This window comes from Protobothrops mucrosquamatus, unplaced genomic scaffold (genome assembly GCF_001527695.2).
Source record: "Protobothrops mucrosquamatus isolate PMUCROS unplaced genomic scaffold, P.Mucros_1.0 scaffold_14, whole genome shotgun sequence".
In the NCBI taxonomy this organism is placed as follows: Eukaryota; Metazoa; Chordata; class Lepidosauria; order Squamata; family Viperidae; genus Protobothrops; species Protobothrops mucrosquamatus.
The window spans coordinates 24,162-39,504 of record NW_015386090.1 but is presented as its reverse complement, the minus strand read 5'-3'; the positions used below and the strand labels follow the sequence as shown (position 1 = coordinate 39,504).

The 15,343-nt window shown below is 36.6% G+C and overlaps 1 protein-coding gene across 2 annotated transcripts in view; it reads right to left on the bottom strand.

The window, feature by feature from the left end:
• SLC35F5 (solute carrier family 35 member F5) overlaps positions 1-15,343 on the bottom strand; it is a 35,890-nt gene that overhangs the window by 4,208 nt on the left and 16,339 nt on the right. For both annotated transcript variants that reach the window (XM_015827706.1, XM_015827778.1), the window contains 7 exons: positions 13,708-13,789; positions 12,174-12,364; positions 6,726-6,807; positions 5,440-5,527; positions 2,400-2,464; positions 1,915-2,019; positions 1,615-1,774 (listed from right to left, as the gene is read on the bottom strand). In XM_015827706.1, the coding sequence (XP_015683192.1) occupies positions 1,615-1,774; positions 1,915-2,019; positions 2,400-2,464; positions 5,440-5,527; positions 6,726-6,807; positions 12,174-12,364; positions 13,708-13,789 (773 nt within the window). The remainder of the gene's footprint in view (positions 1-1,614; positions 1,775-1,914; positions 2,020-2,399; positions 2,465-5,439; positions 5,528-6,725; positions 6,808-12,173; positions 12,365-13,707; positions 13,790-15,343) is intronic.

The following is a 15,343-nucleotide window of genomic DNA, read 5'->3' as shown; positions in this document are numbered from 1 at the left end:
TTTGCATATCATATATGTTAATTTGCTACACATGTGTCATATCAGGGCTTAGTGCAGTGTTTCTCAACCTTGACAATTTTAAGGCATGTGGACTTCAACTCCCAGAATTCCACAGCCAGCAATGCTGGCTGTGGAATTCTGGGAGTTGAAATCCACATGCCTTAAAATTGTCAAGGTTGAGAAACACTGGCTTAGTGCAACCTGTCAAAGAAGTCAAAGGGTAACTACCTCCACCGCTAAACCTCAAGATTTTCAGATGTAGTTAATGAAGTCTAATGTTACGCATCTAGAATAACTGATTCCAAAAAGTGTACTTGCTATCTGTAATTGCTGCTAACATACACTGACATGTTTCAAAGAGGCACTCCTCATTTAGCAACCACAATTGGGACCAGCAACTTAGTTGTTAAGTAAAGTGGTCACTAAGTGAAACTGCAACTGTGCTTATGACCTTATTTCAGCTTTCCTTTGATTTACAGATTGGCAAGGGTCATAAATGAGAGGACTGGCCACAAAGTTATTTTTTCAAAACGACGAGTGGTTGCTAAATGAGGCAGTTGTTAAACAAGAACTACATCTGTCTGTCTCTGTCTGTCTGTCGGTCGGTCGGTCACTCGGTCTATCTATCTCATTTGGCTCTGAAAAATTTCTTCAGACTCAGGCTAAGGTATTATGCCAAAGATATATTGTTCTTATCTTTATAGCAATTCATATACCGGTATAAAGATTTTCACCATTTACTGATTGAATGACAATCTGGTGAAAGACTAAGTCATCTACATGCAGAGATAGCAACACTTACACAGCCTTATCCTCCAAATGTGAATATCCATAATTTGATTTTAAGGAATCAATTCAAACTAATTAGAAAATGTTTGTAAGATATGTCTAGACATAATGGTTCTGTTTAAAAAACATGCACATGCAGATAGAACTTTGCTCTTTCAATTATGGATAAACTTCTCCTTCTCTTCTGTTGCCATTCATCTATGGCCAGCTATCTTCTCCAAGCAAAGAATTGGCAATAAAGTTGCACCTGCTATTATTAAGTTGATGTAATTTGGCTTCATTTGTGGTGTCCCTATAGCCTTAGATTTGTTGAGAAATGCACAAATTTCAAAACCGTACACTAGCATTCTAGGGTCAATCCCAAACAATCACCTGAAATTAATATCCACTAAGTCTGGACAAGCAGCCACATGTCATATCATGTCTTATGTTGTGATGGCTACTGAAACCATTACAATACACATTGTATTAGTAGTACATTAATATAGTTTGATGTGCTAACTCAGCCTTAATATCTTGTTAACCAAATTGTGGCCATAATTTGTGGGTCCAACTGTAAAGGCTTTTTAAAACATGATGTACGTACCATGATATGTAAAACCACATTCTAGCTTTTAATATTTAATAAGCAGCATTGGTCTGGGGGGATGGCAACAGAGGATGAAGGGAATGATGCTCTTCAATACACAGTATTGTGTCATAATCAATACTTGGTAAAGACAGCAGTCTCCAAAACATACATTATGGAAAAAACAATTTCATCTGTTGGCCTTATAGTATATAGATTGTTGTTAAGAAACCTAATAATCAAAGCAACAAACATACCACAACCAGAGGAATTCAGACAGGACAGTTCCAACAAGGCCATTAATGACTATGCACATTAGGGTTAATTTATTGGGAAATTCAAAGACCTCAAATCCAGTATAATGGAGTAGGAAGAAGCCTGGCCAAAGCAACAGCAAGTTAAACAAGCCAACAAAACCTGCAGGAACAGAATAAACAAACAGATCACATAACAAAGGGTTAGTCTTACATCGCAAAGTATACTTTGCAGAACCTAAATTATCAAGTTCAAGATTCAATCCTAAATTGAAAAAAAGATGTCTTAAAATTCGTTCTTACCAAAAAACATTGGAATATCGAGTTTATCTTCTCTGTCAACTTTTCGTTTTATCATAACTATATAGATTGCATACAGCATAGCTCCCATCAGAGACCAGAGAGATCCTGTAAATAAGAAAGCAAGGCATTGCCACTGGATTAATTAAATGTAATCTATTTGTTTAACAGGCTATTAAAGGTATTTTTATTCAAATAAATAATTTATGCAACATTAGAAAAATGGTAGGATCCTGCAGCAAATTATTTCACATTTTTTAAAAAAAAAACCGCAATTCTTTCAAAATGAATACTCTTCTATATACATTTATTTATTCAGAGGCATTTTTGCCTCTTACTCCTCATAATGGCATACAAATATCACTATAGATTCAGCTATTACAATTAACTTTCTACTCTTTATGTATTTTTGTCATTTTTTTTGAATAAAAACATAAAGCAATATTCCTCAAGCACTTCAAGTTATTGTGAAGAATTAAAAAAAATACCTATTGTATCTCTTCCTGCGGATTTCTCAGATCCAGACAAATTCACAAGAACAACACCTCCAATGCTATTTTAGAAAGAAAGCATTATATTCTAGTTAATTTAGTCAAACAGTTTGTATGGAAAGAGTTAACAATAAAGAGTGTTTATAATTGCCTTAATACCACGTATTGTTGTATTTCAATGGTCCTCGAAATTATGTATAATTTACATGGACTAAATAGCGAATTTTCTTAACATTACGGAAAAAAGAGTATTTTAAAGGAAAAAGAACAACATTTCTTTGCAAGTATAATGACCTGGAGAAGTAGAAAGGAAGATTATAGATTAGCAGAAGTCATCCCCAAGCACAGCACGTCAAGACAAGAAGAAAAGGGGGGGGGGGGATGAGATGAATATTTCCCTATAAATAACAAACTAGGCTTGGGAATAGCCACTTCTCAGGGGGTGAGTTCATACACCATGTGAAACTAATTATGGCTTATTTGAATAGACCATCAATCCATATACCATCAGTGATAAATCATGGTTTACGAACCAAATGACTATACATTTAAGAGTTGACGGCTGAGCTCGGTTGCTCTGATTCTGTTTCCATGTGCCACAGAGGACATGGCACTAGTATTTATATTGGGACAGGTTTTTTTTCCTGCTTTGGGGAAAAAATTAAAGTCGAACATAGAAACCTTACAGAAGCACAATGGGTGCGCCTCATTATTAAGGCGATCACTTTTTTCCATAGTGCTCTCTAGGAGGAGTCAAGCGCACACAAAGCAAGCTGTGCAAAAGTTTTGAAGGAGTGTTTCCCTTCCATGAAGGTCCAAGCGCCACACTCCCAACCAGGACCTGCTTTACAAATCAATGTGGCCCTAAAAACCAAGTGAAAAAAAAAAAAACTACCACGTTGCTTCCCTCTGCTCCGCTTTGCGGATTTGCCTCACTGCAGTGTTTGCAGAGGTGACTCCTCCAGCTTTGATCAGCCTTTGCAAAGCTGCAAGAGTCATACTGCAAAGAGGAAAACACCCAGGTCACACAGAGTGCCTCACTGAAGAAAATTGCACAGACATTTTGCTTCCATGAAGAGGATCACATCACCTGCATGGCAGGAGGCTCTTCACAGAACTTTGCCCAGCGTAATCTAGAATAAGGGGTAACGGATATATCTTTTCCCTCACCACTTCTGATAGGTGCCCATCAGGAGGTTTAGTGCAAATATGGGTGAAATAGAGTAAGGTGGAGCATTCATGTTTGCAAAGTTTCAAATTCCTCTACGATTTCAACTCTTTTTGATTTGCTAGAGATTACTGTCTGCAATAAATGAATGCCTGGGATGATTGGTGGGAGGGGATAACATTAAGCAATGTGAACGTGTTATGGTGCACAAACAAGCCTAGGATTATGAACTCTGCTCTTCTACATTCCTCTTCTGGTGAGATCACATCGCTTTTGCTCCCTGGGACTGGATTCACAGCCCATTTTAAATCAATCCCATGATTTAATTGTAGAGAGTATGTAATCAATGTATTACATGATTAAATGTAATCATTACATTAAATCAATGTAGCCCTCAACTTACGAATACAACTGAGACCACTGTTAAGCAAGGCAGTTGTTAAGTGAGCTTTGCCCCATTTTATGTCCTTCTTTGCCACAGTTGTTAAGCGAACCACTGCAGTTGGTAAGTGAATCATGTGGTGGTTGAGCAAATCCAGCTTCCCCCATTTGCTTTGCTTGTTAGAAGCCAGCTGGAAAGGTTACTAATGGTGATCACATGACCCCGGGATGCTGCAACCATCGTAAATGCATGCCGGTTGCCAAGTACCTGAATTCTGATCACATGACCATGGGGATGCTGCAACAGTTGTATGTGTGAAAACCAGTCATAAGTCACTATTTCAGTGCCGTTGTAACTTCAAAAATCAATAAATCAATGGTTGTTAAGTGGAGGTCTACCTCTATATTTATCATTGTTGAAATTAGATCACTGTTGTTTTTCCAACAAGTCACAGGTTTTTCACATTAAACCGAAATTGATGAGCCAGATATGAGATCCTAGCCCAGCCTACCCCTGTCCTAGCCAGTATAGCTAGCTTAAAACAAACCATGCTTAGAGTGATGTGCATGAATATGATTCCAACCAACAAAAAGAATATGATTCCAACCAACAAAAATTTACATAGGTATCCAAATCATGGCCTTGTTTGCACAGTATGGTTTACAGATAGTCCTTGCTTACTGTTCACTCATTCAATGACTCTTCAAAGTTACGACAGCACTGAAAAAGATTTATAACAGGTCCTTGAAGTTGTGGCAAATCTCAGTATCCCCATAATTACAAGACTCCAAGTCAGGCCCTTGGCAATGGGTGCGCATTTACAACTATCAGTCTCCCATGGTCATATATCACCATTTGTAGCCTTCAAGGCCAGCATCTGACAAGCAAAATCAGTGGGGAAGCCGGCAGGAAGTCACAAGTCACGGTCATGTGACATCATTCTGAGGGTGATTTGCTTACCAGCTACAGCTGGAACTAACATAAATTGGCATGGTCACTTGATCTTTCACTTTGCATCCATATTGCTTAGCAACAGAGTTGTCAGTCACAATTGCGGTTAGTAAGTGAAGACTACTTGTATTTGGTTTTAATTTGTGTATTGTATGAATCCAGCCACCATAGTTTATTCCATAAAACATGGTTAGTAAATATGAAACCATAGTTTAATATCACATGCGAACTTAACCTTCACAAAATTATCTGCTTTAAGAAGTTCACTTGGTGATATTAAACTAACAAAACTCAGATGGCTCATAATGCAGGTGAGACACGGCCCCTTTAGCAGGGCAGTGGCAATACAGAAGCAGTATTTCTAGCACATTCTGTAAATTACTTTCAATAATTTTTCATGTAGCTGTATACAACTAGCTGTATCTAAAAATAGTAACAAAATCTCCACTACTAAATCCAACTATCTAGAAGAACATAAGAAAACTCAAGCCTGTTGGGGAAAAGAAAATTGAAGATTAAGGAGTCTATATTCCTACCTTAAAATGACAGCTAACAATTTTGAGAGGGTAAATCTATCTCCGCTATTACTTGGAAATACTGCAGCAAGGATTACGGTAAATAATCCTGTGAAAACAACAAAAGAATACTCTGAAAACATAATAATCAAAAGATAATGGTTAGATCCAGATTAAGTTAATATTGGGCCTAAGTGAAATTACAATGTAAAATCTGTTACAACAAACATATTATATTAGATTTCTTAGTCATTTTATTTTATTAGAACAAAATACTAGTAGCATTTCTTTAAGTAAAGTTAAAATAACAATACTTTTTTTAAAATGGTATGTCTCCGATTCATATATATTTGTTGCAGAAAGAAATGAAATGAAGTTAACTTTTACTTAACAAAGCTTTATTATTTTTATTTATCTCATTTACAAATGTTGGCTTTTGGAAAAGTATGAAAACTATAGTCTTTTACAATACTTTTTGGAGACTGAGTGACACCTGGAACTGGATTTGATTTGTTAATTGTTTCACTACTAACTCTGAACACTTTAACTGTTAATTATTTAATTGCTTTCTATTTACTGACTTTATTTTGATCTGCTGATTTTGTAGACCTTTGGCTTTATTTTGCTGTATACCACCAGGAGGTGATTACAGTTTAGCAGCATATAAATCTTACACTGTGGTAAAATGGGCAGCCAATACATTTGATAAACAAACAAACAAAATACTAATATATTCAAATTTATGCAAAAATGTTTTCTTAATACTGTATGTTGCCCTGTTCCTTTTTCTTATGTCCCAACGCTTATTCAGCAAAAGCAAATATTGCAGAAATTGTAATAATCACATAGACACACGCCTTTACCGTTACTGCCATCTCAATATGGGAATCATTGCTCAGTAATAATCAGTGTGGCTTTTAAACAATCCCACTGATGAGCTGCTGAATAAACCTCTAGACCAAGGGTGTCAAACTCGCAACGTCACGTGACGTGTTGTGACATATCGCATCTTTTTTTCCCATTGTCGGAAATGGGGTGGGCGCGGTTTCGGCATGACACATCCAGCCCACAGGCCAGCAGTTTGACACCCCTGCTCTATAGGTCGGCTTGTTGAATCTGAACTCTTAATAATGACATGGGCTACCTCACCCCATGGCTGTCTTTTTTCAAAAAAAAGAAACCCTTCAACATCACTCTCCCCCTCATTAGAAGTGATGCGGAATAGATAACTGTATTTTCTTAAATATGCAAAGAGGCCATTTGAATGAAGTATGACAACAGTTTTAGAATATATCTTTATTTCTTACCAGAGGTTGATGACAGAATGTTAACTATCGCCACTTGAGTGTCTGAAAGTGCTTCTTGATAAGAGAAATTTGCCAAGAACCACTAGAACATGAAACAGTAGATATTAGCATAGCATTCAATTTCTTGTTTGAGTAACTGCTTTGAAAGTCAGAAAAAAGCCTTGCAAAACATTTAAAAAGATTGCTTAAATGATCTACATTCAGAGCATAGCAAGAGCATACACACAATAAAATTGACCTGCATTAAGAAAAAGGAGAAGCTGAATTTACTGTAAACTACTCTTCTGATCCCAGAATGAAACCCTACAGAAAGGTTAAGTCTATCTATTCTGATAGGACTTCTTCCTGTTCCAAGAAGGAAACCCTTCTTCAGTCACTTTAGAGCACTGGCTTCAACTGTTTGTAATAAAACTTTTTTTTGAACTACATAATCCCTGCAACTGCTTGCAACTGACAAGAGGAATGTAGACATGTAGGAAAGGACAATATCCATCAGTTATCACATCCTGATAGTAAACAGTACACTGAGGAATCTGACTTCCAGTTGCTTATACTGATTCCTGTCCCTGATTGCAAGGTGGGAAGGCTGAATCCATCTTTTAGGAATCTGGAGAATAATTTGCAGTTAAGCTCCACAACACTTTCCTCACCAAAAACGGAGTGGAGAACGAAAGTGTATACTGCAGCAGTATTCTTAGGGAGGGAGAGTAAAAATTAAAGCACCTTCTTTAAAACCATGTGACCAAACGTAGCATCTGCTGAGGCAAACTGGTCTGTCTGGTAATGTCTAATGAATGTAGACAATTTCATGCATGCAGTTTGCTTACAGATGTCTATTAGCGAGACTACTTTGATGATATAGCTGCAATGCTAGAAGGAAGCTGTTTCTTACTGTCAGAATATTTCAACACAATGCATTCAAGCTGACAGTGAATTGTGCAATTCTCAAATTATCTCTTTTGTAAGAAAGGAAAAGATTACTGGCCTCCTGAACCCCACGGGAGCATTTCAAATATATTATTAGGACTCTTGACTGATAATGTGCTATCAAGTTGTGTCAATTTATAGTGACTACATTGGTTAAGTTTTCTACAAGAACTGTTCTCAACCTTTTGGGACTCTTAATGGTGTATTTGATGCTGTCATAATCAAGTCCATCACTTTGCTGCTGTCATCCTCTTCTTCTCTTTTCTTCCAATTTCCCCAGCATTATAGACTTATCACAGGAAACAATAACAATTCCCATAATATCCCAATAGAGCAAGGTTGTCAAACTGCCGGCCCACGGGACGGATGTGTAACACCAAAACCACGCTCACCCATTGCCGGCAATGGGGAAAAATTGACAATATGTCGCGACACATCACGTGACGGCGTGAGTTTGACACCTGTGCAATAGAGGATAAACACAGGGTAGGCTTGGATCTTTGAAGAAGTGGGGTATCTGAATGTGGCAAGACAGAGATGTCATTTGCTGAACAGAACATAAGGTAAATTACTTGTCTACACCAAAGGCCCCCAACCTTTTGGGCACCAGGGACCAGTTCCGTGGAGAGAGGGTGTTTTGCGGACCAAAGGGGGCGTGGTTTCATGTGCTGCCTGCATCCCACAGATCGGGGCTTTGCTTGCTTGTGCGGACCGGTTGCTGGCATGCCGCGGCCCGGTACTGGTCCACAGACTGTGGGTTGGGGACCCCTGGTCTACACAATACATTTGTACCCTCATGCTAGAAACTCCAGAATCTCATCATTAGTGCACCAAATCACTTGGTAGACATAGATGGTGCCTGAGCATCTGGATATTAAGATGGATTCCACTGCCAAACCTGAAAAGCTGATAATGAATTGGGCCTTGACACATTTGGTGTCCTTTGTATTTCTAGGAAAAGATCTGTCATCCATATATTCAGTCCTTTGCTTTATTTTAATGTTGTGTACTTTCTGTGCTCTGTAGAATCCATGAGTGTTTCATTTTCCTCTTCTTGGGAAAATAATAATCGAAAACATTTGATGATCTTGAGGAATTCAGGTTGCCAAGCTTCCCTTTCTTCTAGCTTCTCTGAAGAGATGTCATGAGCATATTTAGTGCTGTGTAAAATTCATGAAAATTACCCATGGGAATGTTGGTGTTGGCCATTTCTACGTAGATATATTGGACCCAACAGAAATCTGTCTTCAGGGTCCTAAGCATTACCGACCCTAAAAACTGGCTTGTTTCTCCTATGATTTATCAGGGTTCACTTCCTATTCCTCTGACACACTGTCTAAAGTTTCTCAATTCTTCTGTCACTAACTTAACAATGTTACAAGGAATATTGAATCGCGTGTTTTTACTGCTGCTGCCAGCTTTTCTTGGTGTTATGAGGCTTCTAGCTACCATCGAGGTCACTGCTGCTGGCACTTAGTCCAGATCCATCTGCCAAAAGATCATCTTTGTAAGTGTCTCCTGGTGACATTTAAAATTGCTGCAATTGATGCTGCCCAATTCCTTGTTTGATGGGAGGATGGAAGAGGGTCACTGCAGTTGGTGTTATCTGGTTCTTCAGGCTCTGCTTACTTCTGTTCCTCTTTGTTCACAATGCTGCAGGAGTTGGAGAGGGGCTGAAGACCTCTTTGCTTCTTTCATTTCCCTAAGCATTTCAAGGCCTTCCTGTTGTTTGCCTTAAAGAACACGGGGAGATCTTTCACATCACCCCAGAGCTCTGTATTTTCCTGGATGCCATCACTACTAGTATGCTTCCTGCACTTAGCTAGCAGGCCAATTAGGTACCTGCATGATTATACTGCCATGCACTCAGTTGCAGTGGTCCTCACCACCTCTTATAGCAGCTTCAAAGACTTCCTTCCTTCCTTCCTTCCTTCCTTCCTTCCTTCCTTCCTTCCTTCCTTCCTTCCTTCCTCTCTCTCCTCCCCCACCCCCAAGCCACAGATTGAAACTGAGCGGAAAAGCCATTTGCTTCTTCTAAGCATTTGCTAGAAAAATGGAAAGGGGTTCTTTTATGGGTTTTTTTTAAACTAGAAGAGGTAGAATAAAGCCTTTTTGATCAACTTCCTCTTCAATGATTTAGAAAGAACGGATTAGGCAATTATAACACAAACAGAAATATCTGGCTAAGCTTCCCTGCCTCGAGTATATCTGTTGACACCAGTCTTGGAACCTCTAGTCTCTCTTCCCTTTTGTAACTTGCTTTGAAATACATTTTTAAAAAAATAATAGGAAACTAGCACATGATTAGCAAAGCACCAGTCTCCAACATCATATCCACTTGCATGTATACTTATTAGCCCTAAAGGGTCCTGAGAAAATAGCCATCCTTTGAAAATAATAACAAGTAGCTGGCTGCAGCCCATTGTTTTATTTGCTAGTGGTGCTGACCTGCTCAGAAAAAAATGACAAAGGGAAGGAGAAGTAGCAATAAAAGAGAATATAAGTAGCTCAGGAAGTAATCCTGAACTTGAGGATTCTTTGGTACTGAGTTTGTTTGTTTGCTTGGAGCTACTAGGTAACATCATCAGTGCTAGTAAATGAGGGTTTGCTCCCTCCTTATAAAAGAAAGCTGAGGACTGTATAGGTTGGAAACATTCAGAAGAGGCCTTCATCCTGCGGTGGATAGACAACAATGGCTAAAATAATGGTGATGATGATGATATAGTATATGCTGTTTATATACAGTAACTAAAGCATCCAAAACATCTTATATAAACCAAAAGACCCAGTAGCCCAAGAAGTAAAAACCAGGACGCATCTACAACATACAGTATAAGGATTGTAACAGCCACTATGTAGGATAGTTAGGCAGAAAACTAACAGAACAGAGCCATGAACACCAGCTAGCAGCCAGAAGATATGATGAAAACTCCTTAATCTCCCAACCCACGGATAGATTCAACTGTACTTTCAACTTGGAAACTGTGAGCATCCTAGACCAAGATAAATCCATAAATATTATAGAATCCCTGGAAACTTGGCATCAAACAAATCAACCAACAATAGACACATAGAGGTAAACCACGTTTACACATCATTCAAAACAGAGAATAAAAAAAGCTAAGAAGAAACCACTCCATCAACCAATACCCAAGAAGGGATTAAATCGGACAAACAATCATGCAGAAAACAATACCCTAGTCAAGGAAATACCAAGAAGAAAACAACACCCCCACCAACATTAACAGGGCAAGCTACTGCATATGAACATGGAGAAAACCTCATATTCACTAACATGGATAATGACATTAGTCTGCAAGCAAACAACCAAACTCAGAGAACATTACGGAGAGGTGATAATTAGGAGGTACAGCGGCTAGAAGTGGGTGGCAAGTAGCTTTACGCTATATCACTATGTTATTTTTTTCCCCATTTGTGAATGGGGAAAATTTCCTCCTGCCTCCAGAATAGTTTATGAAAATACTAACAATATGTATTATACATGGCTGCAAATGCCTGCTGTAAAATAATAGTAATTGTAAATATACATCTAGATTAGACAGCTATTTTGCTATATTTTTGTGTATGAAATGCTCTGAATGATAGCAATCATAAACTGACTGGAACATGAAAATGCCAACATGTTGACTTCAAATCAGACAAAGTTAATTACATATTCATAAAACCATTCAGTTAAAGTCCAATTAATGAAGTTCAAACCTTTGTAACAAATAGGACAATCATGGCTAATTTGATAGAAATTAACTTGTTTCCTGGATTAAAGCCACTAAAAGAGGAAATGTAACTGCTGGAAAGTTTAATTTTTCAAGAACTGGGAAAAAACACATTTCCTTTTTCCAAATTGCTGAACAAATTTTCTGACATCAGAGTGAATTTACAGGCAACTTAAATTTGCAGATATATATCTCAATGCTAGAATATAACTGCTGCTAACATCGGATGTTTTGCTTTGATATATATACATTTTGTGATGACTGAAATTAATGGAATGTACGTACATATCAATGACAAATACATTCTAAGATCTAGAAATGCACTACTTCCCGACTCAAAATGCCATGTGAGGATTAATGAATCTAGAACAGTTTTGGAAAATTAACCATGGAATTTTGTCATTTTTATACTAATGGAGGCAAGGAAAATATATCTCCAAGTTTTGATGTCTGATGGATGATAGGAAATTTGAGATAACAGAATTACAAATGAATAACAAATACTCATTAAAGTGTTTGTTTGAGGGAATTACTGCAAGAAGAGTGAAAACATAAAATATAGATATCTTTTCCCACAATGAATAGAAGCTTTTGCTCATTAAAATTGTCAGATCCATTAATTGTCTTTAAATCAATTAGGGGATAACTCAAAATTATGCAGTTCCCTAAATGATATGAACAAGGTTAAATAGTTGATACCCCAAATGATTTATCTTCTATTAAGCAAATATACCAGAGTTAAAAGACTCAATTTATACCCTGCAATAATTAAAAATAGATGACGTACCACAAAGCAAAAGAAAAAGCTGATTTTGGCTACTTGAGGTGCAGTAAGCTTCCCTACAGCTTTTAATATTGAATCCTGCTCTTTAACTGTTGGGTAAGACATACGAGACAGCTTTGCTTCCAGTGCATGATTTGCTGGGAGTTGTCGAATCTCCATAATGTTACTGAATCTTACACGTGGTTTTTTGGGAGCTTTAGGTAGGGAAAAAAATGGTGCAGGTCATTTTGTGTATTAGACTGAAACAGAAAAACAATCAGCAAGATAAGGTTCCTCCCCATGTTTAAAGGCTTATATCAGCAGCATGAATTGATTATTATACAGACAAGAGAAGCTGGGACTGCAGATTTTACTGTAGGAGATTTTGATTTGTACCAATTGTATTTATTTAAAGAACAAGTCGGAATTCCTTAATTTAGAATAACTGATTTGCTTTCAACAAGAATGTATTTTTCATGAATTCGGTATTTAAAATCTGATTCATGCATTTAACATTGTACCTTTGGTTTTAAGAATGGCATGGTTTTTACACCATCTTGTGGTTAATTCAGCCAAAGACCTACATAACTCACTAGGTATACCAAATGTGAAAAATATTCTTTCTAGTTCTAGATTCTTATTTTCTAAAGAAATAGGAATAGGACAACTAAACATCTTTTAATTTCATGCACAGTATATATTCAAATTTAATTCCTCTAAGACAGATAAATTAAAATAACACCATATTGCACATGTCCTGTTATTTAACAGCGCTAACTTTGCATAAACAAAATATTATTTGTGTAATAAATACAAACTGAATTGTATAAATCTATAGCTTGCTTTTCCATCGGAAGTATTTTGAATGGCTAGCATTGTACGATAGTAAATGATGGTATTCTCAGTGCTAAGTAATTTTATGCAAAATATTCTGAATTCAAACCATTTCAGATTAGAAATGTTTCATTTGAAATCAAAACAAGTTATCTTGCATATGAAACCATCATTTGCAACAGGCATCACAGATCATTCTAGAAATGTTTCAACCTCAGAATAATTGTTTTGTATTCAAAATAATCTGTGAACGCAAACATTTCCAAAATGCTGAAAATTGCTCATTTGACCTTTAACCTGAAATGGATTATTTCAATTCAACATGGTCTGATTTTAAATCTTTTATATACTCTAGTCCTAAACAACTTCAGAATTACTGTTTCTTCTTACGATTTCACTCACATTTCATTGAAACTTGAGATGTTCCATTTAGGAATTATTTTGCATATTTCCTATTTCGTGAATGGGATTATCAATCACAATTTCATCATTTACCTTGTGCAAAAACTAATGTGATTTGACTATTTGATTAATAAATCTATGTTTGGTTAAAGCCATCATTTGATTTTTGAATTTATAAAAGCTTTTTCAGTTTACATTTATAATATATATATAGGTACATAAAATATTTATCTAAAAGACAAAAGCCATCAACTCTGAATTTTCGTACTTCTAGCATTATGTGGACATGGGCGATAAAAAACATTCTGAAATATGTACTTACTTTTTTCAGCATCACTGTTAATGCTGCTACTTTTTTCACTTGGCAAATCATGAAACTTTACAGGAACATACAAAGGTTCACTCTGAAATGCAACATAACCAATTCCCAGTCATGTAACACAGTTATCAAAACAAAATCAAGAACTCTGGGCAACAAAAAGGTACTCAACACTATACAGAACTAAACAGAATTAAAATCCCACTGCTTAGATCAGCTGTTTATTTGGCATACCCAGAATTTCAAGCACAACCTTCTCATTTCTATACGAGGCCCTAGGCAATCCTCCTCCAAGCAAAAATATAACCTCATGTTCTTCATGTAAATTGATAAACTTCCCGGTATGCACAGTTCCATTTTATGACCGCGCAACTGACTATTTAACCTTGATATGAATTTATATTTTTAGAAATAAGAGAAATTTATTTTGGTACAATAACAACAAATTGGTCCCTAATTATAAAGACTGTAGTCACATGTGCCTAGGCCACCTAGTATACAATGTGACCCTCAAATTCCAATTGGTTTTGCATCCCTGCAAATATATCTCCTTTCTGGATTTTCAGACATAGTTCAACAGGGATATGATAATTAGTATGGATTTCAGTGCAAGACAATCCAAAAACAAACTATTCTCCAAAGCACCTGAAGGCAGGACAAGAAGCAAGGGATGGAAACTAACCAAAGAGAGAAGCAACCTAGAACTAAGGAGACATTTCCTGACAGTTAGAACAATTAACCAGTGGAACAACCTGCCTCCAGAAGCGGTGAATGCTCCAACACTGGAAGTTTTTAAGAAGAAAGTGGACAACCTTTTGTCTGAAATGGTATAGGGTTTCCTGCCTGAGCAGGGGGTTGGACTAGATGACCTCCAAGGTCCCTTCCATTTTTTTATATTATTATTATTATTACTATTACTATTATTATTATTATTATTATTATTATTATTATTATTATTATTATTATTAAAACAAAACCTTTCCTATTGAATTTTCACTTTGATGGTATTGGTTGAGAGAGGAACAGCTAACTATATAAAAACTGCCATTCAATAAAGGCCCTGTAATCTTCCCAGCAAAGTTTTTCAGAAGTGGTTTGGCATTGCCTCCTTCCTAGAGCTGAGATAAAGTGACTGGCCCAAGGTCACCCCGCTGACTTTGTGCCCCAGGTGGAAATAGAACTCACAAAGTCTTGGTTTCTAGTCTGATGTCTTAACCACTACACAACAACCAAAATAGCTTTATGCAAACAAATAACTGAAGAAAGCTTGAACTATAAGACTTATTTCCCAAAGTCAAATATAAAATACCTTTGCAAATCAGAAATATTTGTTACTATGGTTCTCTTCATCATGTTTAATCAGCTTTTGTTTAAACCTACAAAATATCTTTTTTGGATCTATTTTTATTTTAGTATTAATTTGGAAAAAAAATGAATAAATATTGCCATACAGCAATACAATGCTTAAATGAGAAAACTTACCAAAGAACTATTCACAGTATTGTCAGTTGTACAAGTGGCAAAATAACTTTCAGCATCTGCAAACTAAGCAGAAATTTGACACCTCAGATTCTATTAATATATATCTAGTGCTTTGATTTTAAAAAGTATGTTTAAGTTAGAGAATATTATCGTCATC